This window comes from Spinacia oleracea, chromosome 4, assembly GCF_020520425.1.
Source record: "Spinacia oleracea cultivar Varoflay chromosome 4, BTI_SOV_V1, whole genome shotgun sequence".
Lineage (NCBI taxonomy): Eukaryota > Viridiplantae > Streptophyta > Magnoliopsida > Caryophyllales > Amaranthaceae > Spinacia > Spinacia oleracea.
Window position 1 is genome coordinate 107,212,144 of NC_079490.1, and position 17,492 is coordinate 107,229,635.

At 37.5% G+C, this 17,492-nt stretch overlaps 1 protein-coding gene across 4 annotated transcripts in view; it reads left to right on the top strand.

Moving 5' to 3' along the window:
* Nucleotides 1-17,492, top strand: part of LOC110797112 (anaphase-promoting complex subunit 6) — a 37,803-nt gene that overhangs the window by 8,461 nt on the left and 11,850 nt on the right. For 3 of the 4 annotated variants that reach the window (XM_022002204.2, XM_056843609.1, XM_022002206.2), the window contains 8 exons: nucleotides 525-564; nucleotides 894-939; nucleotides 5,195-5,274; nucleotides 5,580-5,761; nucleotides 5,872-5,997; nucleotides 10,199-10,273; nucleotides 11,904-12,029; nucleotides 17,378-17,471. In XM_022002204.2, coding sequence (XP_021857896.1) covers nucleotides 525-564; nucleotides 894-939; nucleotides 5,195-5,274; nucleotides 5,580-5,761; nucleotides 5,872-5,997; nucleotides 10,199-10,273; nucleotides 11,904-12,029; nucleotides 17,378-17,471 — 769 coding nt within the window. The remainder of the gene's footprint in view (nucleotides 1-524; nucleotides 565-893; nucleotides 940-5,194; nucleotides 5,275-5,579; nucleotides 5,762-5,871; nucleotides 5,998-10,198; nucleotides 10,274-11,903; nucleotides 12,030-17,377; nucleotides 17,472-17,492) is intronic. The other variant, XM_022002205.2, reaches the window with a different exon arrangement.

Here is a 17,492-nt window from a genome sequence, read left to right on the forward strand (position 1 = left end):
GAATAGCAATCGGTTAGGACCACTAGAAACACAATGTAATTCCTTTTTTGGGCCTTTTTCCGCTTTGGGGCTTCAAATTAATTGGTTTTTTTTTGTGTGTGTGTTTATAAAGTTTTAGGCAATTTAACTTTATTTTGGCTGTTGTGATCATTTTTGGGCTTAACTAGCTAAATACATTTATCATAATATGTAATTTAAAATAAAATGTATTAGTTCTAGGCGGGTAATTGGGTACCTAACCGGTTTCTAATTTTGTTATTCGAAATTGCGTTTCCCCCGAAATTTTGCTCAACCCTAGTTTTTATCAATAAAAATGAGAACTTAATCAACTTAGCTTTCTTCTTTGGATCCTAATGTAATAAAGCAATTGAGAAAAACAACAAAATTCATTGCTCTACAATTTGTTGCAAAACTTTTCCTTGGTGTTAGTTAATTTAGAAATTATTAATTAGTCTCACAATGCAGTTTATATATTTGATAAGTCTTTGTTTGACCGACAAAACTGTCAATACAATCTTTTTCAGGTATATAGCTGCAGTCAAAGCCGATCCTTTGTGTTATGAGGTATGCTTTTGAGATTGTCACTTGTTCCAATAAACTTTCCTTGATTGCCTCTTAATACTTCTCATATATGTATATTTCGGTGTGTGAAATCTTGGCATTTGAGAAAACTATTAAATACTGGCCTTATTTGGTTTCTTGTGATATATGCAAAATGGATGAATTGCTTAATGCTTTCCACTACTTAGCCCTATCTATTTTTACCTTAGATTATTGATAGTCTTATCTATTTTTTTTTTATTGTTGTTGAATTTATTGCATAAATTTCATGGATAAAATCACCGATTGTACACGATCTTACAATTTTAATTTTTTCTTTTCTTTTTATCTAGGCTTTGGAGCATCTCATTGAAAACCATATGCTTACATGCAATGAAGGTTAGAAAAATCTCGTCATTGTTGAAGGATGCTTTTCTTGTTTATAGTTTGAAGACAATTTTCTTCTATGTTGCTCGGACTTGGATACCCTTATCGGACACAGTGTCCGACATAACTGTTCTGTGAAAAAGTTGCATGATTTTGGTCCAAAATGAAATGTCAAGTGCCCACAACTATGTCTGAGTGTCGAGGATTCGACACGGGTATTTGAGGTAAAATGAAAAGTCCATGTAACATAGATTTTCTTACTCTTTATTTAGGAGTCATGTCGAAGTGCCCACAACCATGCCTAAGTTTTGAGGAATCGACACAATTAATTGAGGTAAAATGAACCGTCCATGTAACATAGACTTTCTTACCTCTTTATTTAGGAGCCACAAAGAAAAAGAAATTGAACTTTGATATACCTGATAAGGGTTTAATCATATTCTGGTGAACTTGTGATGGTTTTCAAAATTTTGCAAGTTCTTGTGAAGAGGTAGGTTCTTGGATGGTTTCTTGTAGTTTTAGTGTTATACCTTGGTTTTTTAGTTGAAATTCTTGAAACGATGACCAACTAAAGGATAAAATCTTAAACTTGAACGTCTAAAGGTTATCTTGTCAACTTAGATTAACAGGATGAAAACACAAAGCTTTCAAGTGTTTGATTTGGTAGACATCCAAAATTCACAAGCAAAGACTTGAGTAATCTCAACTCACTATTGGAGCTTCCTAAAATGGTTATTTGATAATTGATACCCCTTACCTACAACAACAATTAGTAATCTTCCTTGGCTCTTCTAGTGAGAAATAGAAACTAACTCTTAAACTTTCCTGAAACCTATCCTACTGAAACCTGGAAACTAACTAGATAAAATAAAAAGAAAGAATCTTGTGAGAAATCAGACATGGCTTGTAGAGAAAAGCATGTGCATGAATTCGAACACTCCAATTGACTACCCCTACTTGCCACGAATATACTCTCTTACTACGTGACGCCTAAGTACAACTTGGAACTAAACTCAACAACTGGAATTCATTTGCCCCTACTTTTAACCAAAGGAGTAAACTAAACAACGTGGAATCTAAAAGACCCCTTGAACAACTAAAATAAAAAATCAACATGTAAAACCTGTACTTTAAGAGTGAAGTAAAATCACATTGTCCCCAAGAAAACAATTCATAAATAGTGACATACTTGATTCACATCACTACTCATGTATGGGTTTACCCAACAAAAATATACCAAGGAAATAAGAAGTATACAACAACAATGTACCATACTATTAAATATTTGAAAAAAGTGCTTTATTTGACATTGGATGTGAAATCTCCAGCTACGAAGTCAGGCTTAGACATTAAATTATACCAAGAATAGATACAAATCATATAATATGTCCTCACTACCTTCTACAAATTTAATATGGCTTGGGGCTTGATTCAGTACACAAATATTCTAAATGGTTGAGTATATTTTTGTTTATCTGTATTTCCCTAGTTGGGTATGTTTTTGGTGCAACATCCATAGTTAGGTATATCAATATTTGATTTTCCTGTAGGAAATTTTGTTGTTAAATGATGTTGAACCCGACTATCTTAGATCACTTTGTTTCCTTTAACAAGGTTAGGGCTTGTGTACATCATCAATAGTCATTAAGTAATATTCAGTGAGGAGTGGATTTTGAATTCTAAGAATTCCTTTGGGTATACAACAGGCATCTTTCTTGCAAGTCTTTTTGTTCCAGGTCCATCGATTGATTTGGTAGGCCAATGTCCATCTTAAGGTGAGACTGTAACTCTGTAAGAGCATTAGTTTGATACTTGCATTAGGGACAAATGGACAATCAATATTAATGATATGCTCCAAAGAAGAAGACCAGATATCGCTATTTTTCCGGATGTGTACATGTTGTTATGTACCAATAGTGAGTCATGCTAACACATCTTCCTTCATTGTGAGATAGCGAGTAATATTTGGAGGAGGCTTTTTTCTGTTAATGGGGTGGGTTATATCCCACATAGTCACATACTGTTTTGGATCTGCTTTAAGTATGATTTGTGGGCTTTGAAAGGGTAAAGGAAAAGAAGATTTTGTGGCGAAATGCTTTTATGGCGTTCTGTGGTGTTTGTGGTTGGAATAAAAATTTCAAAGGAACCACTTTGAGTGCTAATTTGTTGTGGGATAGGACAACTTGGGGCCTGTTTGGCCAAGATTCTAAGAAACAATTTCTATTTCTTGGGAGTAGTTTTTCAGAAACCGTTTCTCGAGAAATTATGAGTGTGTTACTTTTTAGAAACTTAAATTGTTTGGCCCATTTACTGTTCCACATTTTTCAATTTTTTCGAGAGTGTTTAATTTTCACCATAGCCTCAGACCTAGCAAAACTGACCCGGATCAGAAAAACCGACCCGATTGATCCAATCTCTAACCCGAAACTGATCCGAAATTATGATCCAAAATTAACCCGAAAACCAAAGAACAGGAAGTGATTTGGCGTGAAATAATCCGATGCCCGAACGACCCGAACTGAAGTACCCAAACCGATCATCACCCGAAATCGAACTAACCCGAACCGAAAATAACTGTAAAAATTTAAAACAACCCGAACCGATAAGAACCGAAGAGCAACTCGAATTTACCAATTAGTTTTAAATACAAGTTTATTTTAGCTTTTCATATTATTATTATTTTCTTTCTTTTAATTTGTACTCTTTTGTATTATAGGAAAAAGCTTTGATAATGTTATGATAGTGACCACCAAATCTAAAGATAAATAACCTAATCCGAATCCGATCATCACCCGAAACCCAAGTTACCCAAAACCCGAATGGACCTGACCCATACCCGAACCGACCCGAAAGAAAAATAACCCGATCCGAATCCGATCCAAACGACCCGTTTTCCAGGCAGTCTTATCACTACCAACCTGCGAAATTCTAAGATCTCTAACCCCTACCATACATTTTACAACTTCAATTTCTTTTATAAATAAACTTCATTCCCTAACTTCATTCTTGGAACTTAGAAGAACTCAAATTAGAGTTTTTAATATCAACCCAATTGAATTGAATACCAAAAATATCCAAAAAGAATAAAATAAATAAGAAACTGAAAAATAAAAGGATAAATCACCACCCAAAATTGCTCGGACCACAGTCATATCTCTTCCATGGTGCAGTTCACCGGTGAACCAAAGAGGGGAGGTGATCGTTGCGTCAGGGTTATGCCCAATGGCGGAGCCAGGAATTTAATGTTGGGGGTAAGGGAAAATGAAACTAAAAAGAAAATGAAACCAAAAAGAAAGTGTATAGTATAAAGGATTCGAAACCCTTGACCAAAGAGTGTACATGAGTTATTAAACCAGAAATAGCCACTGAGGCAAGCAGCATTTAGTTTAGTATTTATTTCTATATATAAGTTTTTTTAAAACATTGTTGGGGCCGCCTCCTGTCTCCGCCTCTGGTTAGGCCAATGGAGATGTTCCAGTTTTTTATATTTTATTTTTAATTCAGATGATGAGTTTTGAAACTTGATTGAGAGAAAGAGTATGAGATTTGAGGAGAGGGGGAGGGGAATGGAGTTGGGCCATTATTGTTGATTTGCAGACTTTGTGCTGTGGAGAGAGGAGTAAAGGAAAGTGACGGACCTGACGGTGGGAGTAGTAACTGGTTTTTTAGGTGGATATTTGAGTAACTCATTCTTATAATATGGGTAATATGGTCCACTGCAATTTTCATGAAGTGGAAGCAAGTGCTCCCCGAGAAACTATAATTGAGAAGCTTGTATTTGGAGGTTCTATTTTTGGGGCCTATAGAAACTGCTTTGGGCTTCTTGGGAATCAATTTCTACTTCTCCCAAAACCCATGTTGGCCACGTTTCTATTTTTCACTTTGAGAAGCTGCTCTAGAAGCTTGGCCAAACAGCCACTTATTCACCTTCTTTATGGGTTAAGGCAGCCAGGGAATTTAGAAGTACTCAATGGAGGGAATTCAAAGAAATCGGACAAATATGTAATCTGTTTTTTTTTGCTGTTACAAGGAGAGCTTGTCCCCTGTTCTCGTACTTTCTGCTAGTTGCTGATTCATAAAAGATGTGTTCTTTATAAGAAAAAAAAGGAGTGAATTCTGGATTCTTTAGTGACTTTTAGCAATTCTCAAATATCATCTTGCCCTGTCATGGAAACATTTTGATAATTCTATGTAATATCAATATCTCAGTGAAGACATGTTTGCATTTCCTGATGTCTTATGTCAAAATGTTTCTTTCTTTTTTCAGAATCTTCGCTTCTTTCATCACTGCAATTTTGTCATGAAGATGGGTGGCTTTCTTCATTTTATACTTGCCTAATAAAGAAAGTAAGTAACCGTTCTTATTGTACCGCTAAATATGAAACATATTGTTAATGGAAATATCTGGTCTGTTGCCTCCTTTTTCTTTAGTATGATTTTAAATAAAATAATCTTTAAAGGAATGGAAAATATTTATCCATATTGCTTTTCAAAGAACAATGCATGTTGAATCTAGGCATCAGTAAATGCGTGAATAATATATGTGAAAGAAGAATGTAGGTCAAATTTGTCATATTGATTAATTGATTACTAAAACTGTATGATATTTTTTCATGTTCTTGATTAGCTTTTATTCTTACTTATGTGTTTAGCAAGATAAAGAGAATGTTGTCGAAGCCAAGTTTAATGACCTTGAGAAAGAAAATGCCAGCAGTACTCCATCGGATTCACCCTTCACAGGAACTTTGAAGAATAACACAGACCTGTTGGCCTGTAAAGCCGAATATTACCATCAATGTGGTGAATATCAGAAATGTTTCGAACTAACTTCACTGTGAGTTTGTAAATGCATTTGATGACGTCCTCCTTTAACGTCAACTCTATTTAGATTATATTATCCCCGGTCAAATTGCTGAATTTATTCTTATATTTATATCCATTCAGATTGCTTGAAAAAGATCCTTTCCATCTCAAGTGTACTTTGGTGCATCTAGCTGCTGCCATGGAACTTGGTCAGTCGAATGAGCTCTATATTATGGCTTGCAATTTGGTCAAAGATTATCCTCAAAAGTGAGAATTTCTTCTTTTCCCTGATGGTTTTTTTGGGGTATTGTTTCTACTCTTTGACTACATATACTGTCTTCTTTTTTATGGAATTGTTCTCTGCTCATAGTACGCCTCTGAATGTTTGCTTCTTCATACTTTCTCCATTCTGTTTTAGTTAACACGTTTTGACTTTTGACACTACTCACATAATTTGCTTTGACAATTGTGTTTACACTTAAGACATGTGATATTTTGTTAGAATCTTCTCATTGTATAGTTTTATAATATCAACTTTGTCTAATTTTACTCATTGATAATTAAGGATATTAATGATTGAAGTTTTACGTTGGCAATAGACCTGGTTATTGGACAGGGTAGTCCAATGGGTATAAGGGTCGGGTCAATTTTAAAATGGTCTTGACCCTTTACCTTATTATTGGACAGGGCCCTTATAGGGCATTTTCTTATAGGACTTTTATAGGGTTTTCTTAAAAGCCCAATAACTTTACACAAAAAATATATGGGTCAAGAAAAATACCCATGTTGCCTAAAAAAATCATAGAAATTAAATTAAAAAAGTTTCCCAAAAAGTAGTCAACAAATTAAATTTTGAATATCAAGCCCAACGTTTTTTCTCTCTCTCCTCCTCCTCCATACGCGAAAATTGCTCTCTCCTCATTCCTCACCGATTCATTCATCTGCTTCCATGGCGAAATTTTCTCAACAAAGTATGTTTTTTCCGGTTAATCTCGCTTGATTGGTATCCCGTTGTTCTTCTTCTACTATCGATTTTCAGTAAATTTTCTCTCTTTTTAGATGGTACTTCCATTGATTTTCTGGGCTTGATTATTCAAAGGTTGCTAAAACTACTGGGTTTATTTTGTTAGGTCGAGGCTTGGATTTGGACAGGCCCGGCCCTGAACCAGCCCAAAGTGGGACACGGAACAGGCCCCCAAGTTCAAAAGGTCCAATATTGTGTAATAAACTAATAACGTAGCTTGCATAAAAAATATACGAAGTATATAAAAAAAATTATTTCCTATGCTTTACTGGTCAACAGCCTAGCTTAACTGTAAAAAGAACAACATCCTAGTTAACAGTAAAATCTGTAACTCTGCAAGTGGGGCCCTATCTACTTTTTTTCATTGTACTTTCTCTTTACATGTCCACACGCAAGACTGTGCAAGTGGAGTATTTATTTAATTTTCTTCATGAATAAAGTTATCAGATGTGAAGTATAAAATATACAAAAATATTCCCTCAAAAATAAATAAATAATAAAATGTACCAAAAATTCTAGGGGCCCACTTTTATAATATTGAAAATTTTGGCACAGGGCCTCTAATTTGATTGGGCCGGGCCTGGATTTGGATTTGGATATTTCAAGCATATAATTACAAATAATTACTGATTTTATTTGTATTAAGGAGATATAATTAGGTTAAATCGCGCTAAAATAATTAGGTTGGATTTGGATTTGCTAAAATTACTGGTTTTACTTTGTCCAGCGTGCATATAGTTAGTGCAGTGAGAGATTGGGGTTTGAAGAATTTGATTGAGGATGTGACGAAATTGGTTGGGCCAAGGGGAAATGTGTGGGCAACAGGGGCTCAAAATGCCGGGAAATCTACATCGATCAATGCAATAGGGAAGCATGTAACTGGGACTTGGGTGTTTGATTTATTTGCGGGTTGTATTTGTTTTGCTGGTTTTTAAATTTTCTTGTGATTTGCTACTGTTAATGTTTAGAGACAAGGATCACTTCTAAGGACATCAATGAAACTGCAACGGTAGTTCTTTTAATATGATTAAAGATGTAACTAGTATAAGTAATTTGAGTCATTTGACAAAACTCACAGTAGTATCTGTTCTCAATTGGTTAGCTAGTACAGAATACAGAGTATTATTCTAACATTTTATGTTTTTATAAATTTATTTATGGATTCTTAGTTTTTTTATAAATACCTAAAATATGTACTTCGTAGTAGATATTTGCTTTGAAATACATTTACTGGGATTACATTTTTTGTCACAGAGACCAGCAACTTGTTGGAGGAGAAGTTACAAACTTACAACTGGTAACTTGTGGTTATGACCCTGACCCGCTATAGACCCTATTAGCTTTTGGCTATGACCCTGATCCGACCCTGACCCTCATGACCTTGACCCGCATGTATTTTTATATGACCCGCAAATGACCCGACCCGCTAATGACTCGCCCTGACCCGCCCCGACCCGTCCAATAACCAGGTCTGGAAAACGTGATAAAAAAACGTGTCAACTAAAAAAGAACGGAGGTAGTATTGAATGTTGCTTTAGTGCTTGTAGCGATGTTTGTTTTGTTTCATGTAATTGGGTACGTGACCAGGTAGAACGTTTCAGTAAAGATTGCCAAGTTGAGTTTGGGAGGTAGGTGGGGGTGGGGGGTTTGGGGTTCTGCTTCATCTTTCAGTCTTCTGTGAGCGGAACTTAGCCTTCTATGCATGTTTTGCATGCAACAGGTTTAAGCCAGCGCTAATTTAATTTTAGATCATAGAAAAAAAACGCGGATGCGGTCGCGTTCGCGGTAATGGTCGCGTTGTCGCGGAAACCGCTTGTAACGGAAGAATAGAACGGATCGCGGCTAACGCGGTGTGAATTTTTTGAAAAAAACCACGTTAGCATGTCTAAGCCTTATTATTACATTTTTAGTCTAAAAAGTATTATATCAAGACTATTAACCAAATCTATCCTAATATGAGCGACTATTATATTCTGTGAACAAATAAGCGCTAGAAATATCATGTTTCATAAACTACATAACTAATTACAAAAATATTTTTGGTCAATTTATGTAAAAGAACGGTGTAACGAGAAAAAAACGTCTAACGCGGCGAGTCACCGTTACGTAACAGACGCCGCGGGGAGAAAGACGTGATTTTTGTCAAACCGTAACGTAACGGGTTTTCGCGTAACGGCAAATCCAAAATAGGTTACAGAACGGCCGTTACGTAACGGAATGACCGAGTTTTAATTCCATGTTTTAGATCCTATACTTGTTTGGAAATTGGTTGCCTATGTTAGAATCGTAGACGCATGCATACATTATTGGCGAAAGAAGAGGCGACCTAAACTGCTATGCCAAAATTTTCACGGATGAAGTTGCTTAACTTTTATATGCATGGATGCTTGTAATCTTTTTTAGTATGTGTATTTGTTTTATCTGAACATCAATTTCTATAAGAACTTACCAGTGATTTATGTTGTTGCTAATTAACTTTGCTCGGCTCTGTCTATGATTTCATTTCACCATTTCTCTTCATCTATTCTTTTGTTTTTATTGCACAAGAAGTACTAATACTATGGTAGCGTTGTTTCTTGATTTGTAACTCCTTTTTTATTTCACAAATTCTTATTTACGCCGGAGTGAAAGTTCACTCAAAATGCTTAAAAGTTACCCTTATATAGTTATATATGTAAAGGTTATCTATCTTTTAGTAAAAGTTTTCATTTTAATAAAAATTATATCTTCAAAATCACTAATAATGTATAAAATTGATCATTTAATCCTTTAAAATGTTTATCTATCAACCTTTTTTTATAATATAAAAGTTAATCAAAAAATATTAAAAGTTAAAAAAAATTTAGGTAAAAGTTAAAAAAAACTGGCTAAAAGTTATCTTGGTGTATAATAAATTTATTGTACACCTTGTGATTGACTGCTTGCAAAACCTTTTGTTTTTATTTTGTGTGATTCATTTTATTCTGCTGGTAAAGTAATGGTCATCAAACATTTCCCACCTGCTGATTTGTTCCAAACAAAAGGGTTTATCTTTCATAATCACTGAAGAGTGAGAGGATCCTATACACAATTTTTGTCCTGTGATATGCTCAAAGATGAGAGGCTCCTCCTACATAACCCAAAAGTATGAGGGGATCTCATAAACGTTTCCTGGCTTGTGATATGGTCAAAGCTGAAGGGTTCCTCCTGCATAATAACAGTTTCTTAATCCTAAGGAAATTGCACAATTGCTGCACCTCAATGGTCGTCATTCTTTAGAATCTTTGCTTTAATTATTTTCTCATAAAATTCGGACTTTTTCTTGTTAATCAGAATTTCTGTAATGAACAATGTCTTAATTTCTTTTGGCATTTGTTATAAAAGGTAGCTCATATGCGGCGCTGGGATCCATTCTGTTGGCCAACTCCTTTTTAATTCCTATTTTGGTCTGTCTCTTTTCTGCAGGCCTCTGTCATGGTTTGCTGTAGGATGCTACTATTATTGCATCAGAAAATATGACCAATCACGCCGCTATTTCAGGTATCACTTGTTTGGGCAATCTTTTGAACATTAAATTATGAATTGTTTATACTCATTGAATACAATGTGAACATAAGGATGAATACATACAGAAATTATGTGGAGGAGTTGGTGACAAAAGGATTGAAAATTGATTAGTGGTGGGATTAGTCTTTAATTTGTTTTGACATATTAGTCAGTCACTCCTTGCATTCATCTCTGCTCTGTATTTCTTGCTCAAATGACAAGTCCAGTTTCTCAAAGTTTTGTTTAGTGCTTTTTCTTCCCTCTATCCTTTTCTTGAGATGTACAGACATGTTTTTTCTTGGTTCTTATTAGGTTACAGTTACATTAGTTTTCCTTGTCATCTTTCTGAGACGGTCTATACTTTCGGATTGTGTGCCAAGGGCATTTATCTTCTATCAGTTAGTGGAGATATTTGGTGGAAGTTTGGTTGTGTCTCTTTCATATGGGGATACTTTCTGATGCATTTATATAAATGTCAATAGCACACATGCATTTGATTGTGTTAATTTTTATTGGCAATTTGTCTTACCTATTAATTTTGATAGTATGTTTGATTTTGATGGCCTACTTTTAATTATGCTTGATTTTGTTAAGCTTTCCAGACATGTACTAACTACCTGTCATAATAATGGTAACATACAATAAGCAGCAGTTGGGAAAAGCGGTGGTTTCCCTGTTACACCAGCTCTAGCGGGTATTTTCGAATTACGGATTAAGGGAACCGGTGGCCCCTGCAGCCGTAATTTCTAAAGGCATCAAGAAAAACTGATTAAATATAGGTTTGACTGATCATCACCAGCCATTCAAACACAAATTAGGGGGGGGGGGGGGGGGGGGAGGGATTAACTGGGTAACTAATGAAAGGGGAGTAAATTAGACCAAAGTAACTAGGGGAAAACAGTGATAATATCATCAAATGTCCTATATTTAAAGAATGTTGTTGCTCACTTTAGTACCTACAAAATGCTTGTTGTGACTGCTTGTTCCTTGTGCTGAGCTTGACATTTAAACTTAATGTTTTCGATTATCCTGTTTCTGTTTCTGTAGAGGAAGTGTTGAACTTGGGTACAATAAACATGTGCTTTACTCACTTGCATGCTTGGTTTATGTGCCATACCAGATTAATTGTCTGGAAAAGCAAGCTTGTCTACTTATAGGTGGAGGCTCATGTTAATGGGAAAGATAAAGTGTTAATTAGATACTGTATGCAAAGCAAGCTTGTCTTCTTACAGGTAGAGGGTCATGTTATTGGGAAAGATGAAGTGTTAATTAGATACCGTATGCATTCTTTTTCTTGTTTTTATAGTAGCATGCCTTTTTCTAGGAGATTAATACATCTTCCTTGGCCAATCTGTTAGGGACTTATGTGGGTTTACCTTTCATTACAACAGTTTCTGCTAAATTTGAGAGCCAGTTAACTTCTCATGCCTTTGATTTTTAGAACTTATTAATGTTTATTTCCTGCATTCAAGCCATATTATGTAAATCAGTAATTGGAAATAGGGAATGTTTACCTCGCTGCCACAAATAACTTTTTATGGAACCTATTCTTATAACTTTATTTTGCATACTGTCAGACCACCGAAACAAAATCTTCTACCTTCTATATTTTCCCTTTCTACAGCAAGGCAACAAGTCTGGAAGGAACATTTTTATCTTCTTGGATTGGTCAAGGGAACGCATATGCTGCACTAGAAGAAGGTGATCAAGCAATGTTGGCTTACCGCACTGCTGCACGTTTGTTTCCCGGGTAATATTTATAGGCTTTTACTAGTCTTATTTTTTTGGAATTATTATGATACTTTCTCATGTGTTCTTTCTGCTATGCTGCTATTATAGAGCTTGTATTGGGGTGATGTGATGTGATGTGACGCCCATACGCTAATTGTGGACTGATTTTTTTTTTTTTTTTGACATGTTACAACTTTTACAATTATAAGTACCCTGCTATGTATTAGCATAGATAACAGACCAAAAGGCAAGAGATTAATGAAGATTTGATTAATAAACTGAAAGTACAAGACGTAACCGATATTCAAGCATTCGAGAGGCTTGATTTCTCTCCCAATGAGCTCTTAAAAGCTCAACCAAATTACTCCACAATATTTAACATATCATTCCCTGTCAAATAACCTCTATAAATATAGTTTTACTTCCCTAACTACCCCCTAACTTATTCCCCAGATACCCCTACTAACTTAAAAAGCTATTTCCTGAACTACCCCTCTCCACATTATCAGTTCATTGCATTACCGACCCCCCAAACTTCCACCTTGTCCTCAAGGTGGATAGTAGCCGACTCTCACTTCTCGACGCTGGCAGCAACAATGATCTGTGTCCCATCTGTCATGATACTCAAAAACCAGGCCTTGTTTTATCTTGCCTTGAAGTTCCTTATCAGTGACGTACTGACGTGTTGACATTTCCCAAATTGCTTGATTATTGGAAAAAAGTACTGGGACTTACCACAATTACCAGGAGATGATGTCATATATGTGAAGAGTTTGGTGTTGAGAGCTGGTGTGTTTGAGAAACGCGTAGGACTTAAACATGGAGGGGTGGGGAACTGTTTAGGTTTACAATTTAATTGGTCAGAATTGGGCGCTAGCTGATTCCTTTTAAGTGGGCTATTAGCTTGTGGACTGAAAGGAAAGGAAAAGTAGGTAAAATAAAAGGGTTGTAAATACTTGGGCCTAAACAGAATAAGCCCAAAAAAGGAGCTATCCCCATTTAAAGACTTTTAGATACGTCAACCCAAAACTTTGCTTTACTCCTCTAAGCATAGTTGGGTGGGTATCCAGGTCATCTCCTCCAAATAACCTAGCAATTGTCGTCAGGTGACCTAACAATCCCTTGCCCACTTCTGGAAAAATATGTGGAGTGGCCCACCATGAGTGCCACCTTACTTCACCAACAATTTCTTTGCCGACGACGAAGGTTGAACTATTGCCGGTAACTGCACTTGATGAATACCCAGGTCCACCCCTCGATCCACTTGCCGATGATCCACCCTTCGCGAGTCCTTCTCCATCCCTATTCAGGCCACCACAAGCAGTGGTTCCACCCTTAGGCCTGTTTGAATCACTTAATCACTGGTAAGTCACTACAAGAACCAACATAGTCTACAGATCGTCCACCTCCAGCGCAACCGCACCTGAAAACTTCGCTAGCGAACCTACGTGGCCCACCACTAGAACCACAGCCTCTGGCGCCACCTTGCTCAAATATTCCTCGAGACAGACCACCATTAAAACTGCTAGACTCGTATCTCAAATTTCCACTCTCGATCATCACGAAATCAAAACAACTTAATCTCCCGGGATTGTACTGCTCTGATACCATTTGCTATGAATTAACATAGATAACAGACCAAAAGGCAAGAGATTGATGGAGATTTGATTAATAAACTGAAAGTACAAGAAGTTATCGATATTCAAGCATTCGAGAGGCTTGATTTCTCTCCCGATGAGATTTTAAAAGCTCAACCAAATTACTCCACAACATTCAACATGTCATTCCGGCATTCCCTGTCAAATAACCTCTATATATATAGTTTTACTTCCCTAACTACCCCCTAACTTATTCCCCAGATACCCCCACTGACTTATAAAGCTATTTCCTAAACTACTCTCCACATTATCAGTTCTGCAGTTCTGGTTTATAGGAGGCGCAAAACAAGCAGAAGCACCCACCCACAACAACATCAACTCAAGAATAGCAAGGGGTTGGTGAGATGAGTCGTTAACATTAATTAGAGCTTTGTACTAGACAGAAAGCAAGAGTGCATAAATAGCAGTAGAGAGGAAAGAGAGAAGGGTTGTGTAATTTGTGGAGTATAAGAGATTTGTAACCTAAAGTTACGGCCTTGGAGATTTGTAGCCTCTAGCTACTTAGTTGGGTAACCGTACCTTAAGTTCATCAATTAAAAGCTTCCACCATTATCTTCTATTTTGCTGTGTTATCTCTCTGTTTCAGGTTGAGTTTTGCAAGTACATTGCACTTGGTATAGAGCAACTACTTTCCCAGGGAAGAACAACAACAATGGTGAACTCGAATTCACAAAGATTCAAGGTTTGGAGGACACCGTTCAACAACTCCTTGCTGTGGGGATGGCGTCTTTTCAATAGACTTTGGCTGAAAACTTTGTGGCCAAGAGTGCAAAAGATACCTAGAAAAACCAAGAAGCTGTGGAGGCAGCCACCACACGCTTGGAGGGGAGAGAACAGAACACACACATGGCAATGATGAAAAGGAACTAAGATAAATTCCAGAAAATAAATTTGTTAATTGCGACCAAGAAAACCCCTGCCATGTCACAACAGATTTTGAGTGATGATGAAGAGGAACGTTCCAACAACCACAACGGAAGGTATGGCAATTCTAAGGAAGACATAGTATTTGAGAGAGGACGAAGAGATGGCAAACATCGCGGGGGGCACTTGAAGAACAGAAAATTGGAGATGCCGTTGTTCGAGGGTATAGATCTGGATGGGTGGATACTTCGAGGAGAGAAGTACTTTGAGTTATCGCCTGTCTGAGAATGAGAAAATGGATGTTGCGGTCGTATCCATGGAAGACGACGCTCTTTGTTGGTACACCTTCGAGTCACGCCGAAATCCTATAAGATCTTTGGCAGAGATGAAGGCGAGAGTTCTAGCTAAATACCGCCCCACTAATGTCGGTTCCTTGCACGAACAGTGGTTGGCCACCGCCAGACCACCACCGCGGAAGACTATCAACGACACTTCATAGAACATGTCTTACCGCTTGATAATGTACCAGAAAGTGTCATGATGGGGAAATTTGTTAACGGGCTCAAGGAAGAGATAAAGGCTGAAATTCGGGTCTTGAATCCGTATACTTTAGATGAAACCATGGATCTTGCCGCTCGGGTGGAGGAACGAAACCGTGTATGAAGAAGTGGGATTGGGTTAAACATGGACAATTCTCATATTTTAGCAGTAGCCCAGTTACTAATAATCACCCAACACAAGCATTACTGGAGCCCAATCAAGACTTTTATCGCTCAACGGCCAGCGGTCCCCCCGCGATCTTCATCATCACAGACACAAGTTTCCGACGAAGTGAAGCGCCTTACCTAGCGAGAATTGCAGGATAGAAAGGCTCGTGGTCTATGCTTCCGATGTGACGAACGTTGAGGTGCAAGAAAAAGGAACTTAGTGTTTTACTAGTGGAAGAAGAAGCGAGTGAAAAGGAAGAAGAGGGCCGCGAACTTTATGCGCTAGAAGTACCAGAGAATGAGGTAAGTCCCAATGTTTCAATCAATTGCATTGTTGGCTTCACCAATTCAAAAACGCTCAAATTGGTGGGTAATTTGGGGAAGGGGAAGTGATAGTCATGATCGATCCGGGAGCCACACATAACTTCATATCCCTCCGAACACTAAAGGAACTTAAGGTTCCGATAACAGAGTGTGTGGGGTTTGGTGTCTCCTTTGGCAGTGGGTAGGCAATGAGGGGAGAAGGGGTGTGCAAGGGGGTGAAATTGAAATTGAATGAGGAGATTGAAATACAGGAACACTTTCTGCCTTTAGAGTTCGGGAATTCGGATGTGATCCTTGGTATACAGTGGTTGGAGAAATTGGGTCCCGTGATGACGAACTGGAAAACGCAATTGATGAAATATCAATAGGAGGGAGTCACCGTGACATTCAGAGGAGACCCATCTCTCGCCCGTTCAAAAATATCCCTCAAGGCTATGACTCCTTTCAAGGTTGGGTATGGAAGAGACCCTCCTAAGTTACTACACATGGGTTCGAGTCACACGAATGTGGACAACTTAGATGAATTGTTACAGAAGCCGACGGAATTTTGGATCAGCTCAAGGTAAATTTATTCCGATCCCAACAGATTATGAAGTTAAAGGCAGGTAACAAGAGGAGGGAAGCGAGCTTTGAAGTATGCAACAAGGTATATTTAAAGTTAAAACCATACCGCCAACGTTCTTTGGCTAAGAGAACCTTTGAGAAACTAGTGCTTGTTTTTATGAACCTTACAAGGTAATCCAAAGAACAGGTGAGGTAGCTTACAAATTGAAATTACCATCTACTCACAAGATACATCCTGTATTTTACATATCCATGTCCCAACTGAAAAGGGAAATTGGTGATCAGATAGCATCCCCCATTATTCCTATACAATTGGTGATCAAGAGTTGTTGAACGTGGTGACTGCAATATTGATTAAGTGGAAGGGGCTGCCTTTCTAGGAAGCCACCGGGGAGGAAGTTCCTTGTTGCAAAACGCTTCACGGACTTCCACCTTGAGGACATGGTGATTCGTTGTGGGTGGGGTGTTGTAATGGACCACCACCCTACCTCTGACACACCCGTTCTGCAGTTCTGGTTTACAGGAGCCGCAAAACAAGCAGAAGCACCCACCCACAACAACAGTAACTCCCGAATAGCAGGGGATCTGTGAGATGAGCCGTTGGCCAGCAAGAAGACAAGGAAGTGCAAGACATCATTAATTAGAGCTTTGTACTAGACAGAAAGCAAGAGTGCATAAATAGCAGTTGAGAGGAAAGAGAAAAGGGTTGTGTAATTTGTGGAGTGTAGGAGATTTGTAACCTAAAGTTACAGCCTTGGAGATTTGTAGCTTCAAGCTACTTAGTTGTGTAACCGTACCTTAAGTTCATCAATTAAAAGCTTCCGCCTTTCTCTTCTATTTGGCCGTGTTATCTCTCTGTTTCAGGTTGAGTTTTGCAAGAACATTGCATACCCATGTAGATTTTAATTTAGTTTGATTTGAACGGTGACAATGTTATTCAGTTTTGTCACCAAAGGATGTCATTCACCCATTGCATAGGATGGTTATAATGTACTCCCAACTAGTTAGTGTGGTTCTTATGATTTCTTAATGCCTTAGCTGGCCTCGCCTCTTATACAAAGACTTTAGGGCTTTGTACTTTCCTTTACACGTAATCAACCGCCTTTGTTACTCTTACTTTAGATGTAGAATGTAATCCGTTTCCCATCATGTCAGTGATATATCTTTGGAACTATAAAACTAGCATATTTATCTTTGGTTATGTTAGATGCTTTGAAGTCATTTTATCACTATAAGTTACCCTTTTACAGGTTCCTGATCTTCTCTTCTTCCAGGTGTCATTTACCAACCTTGTACATTGGCATGGAATATATGCGAACACACAGCTTCAAACTCGCGGAGCAGGTTAGCCACCATATATATAGG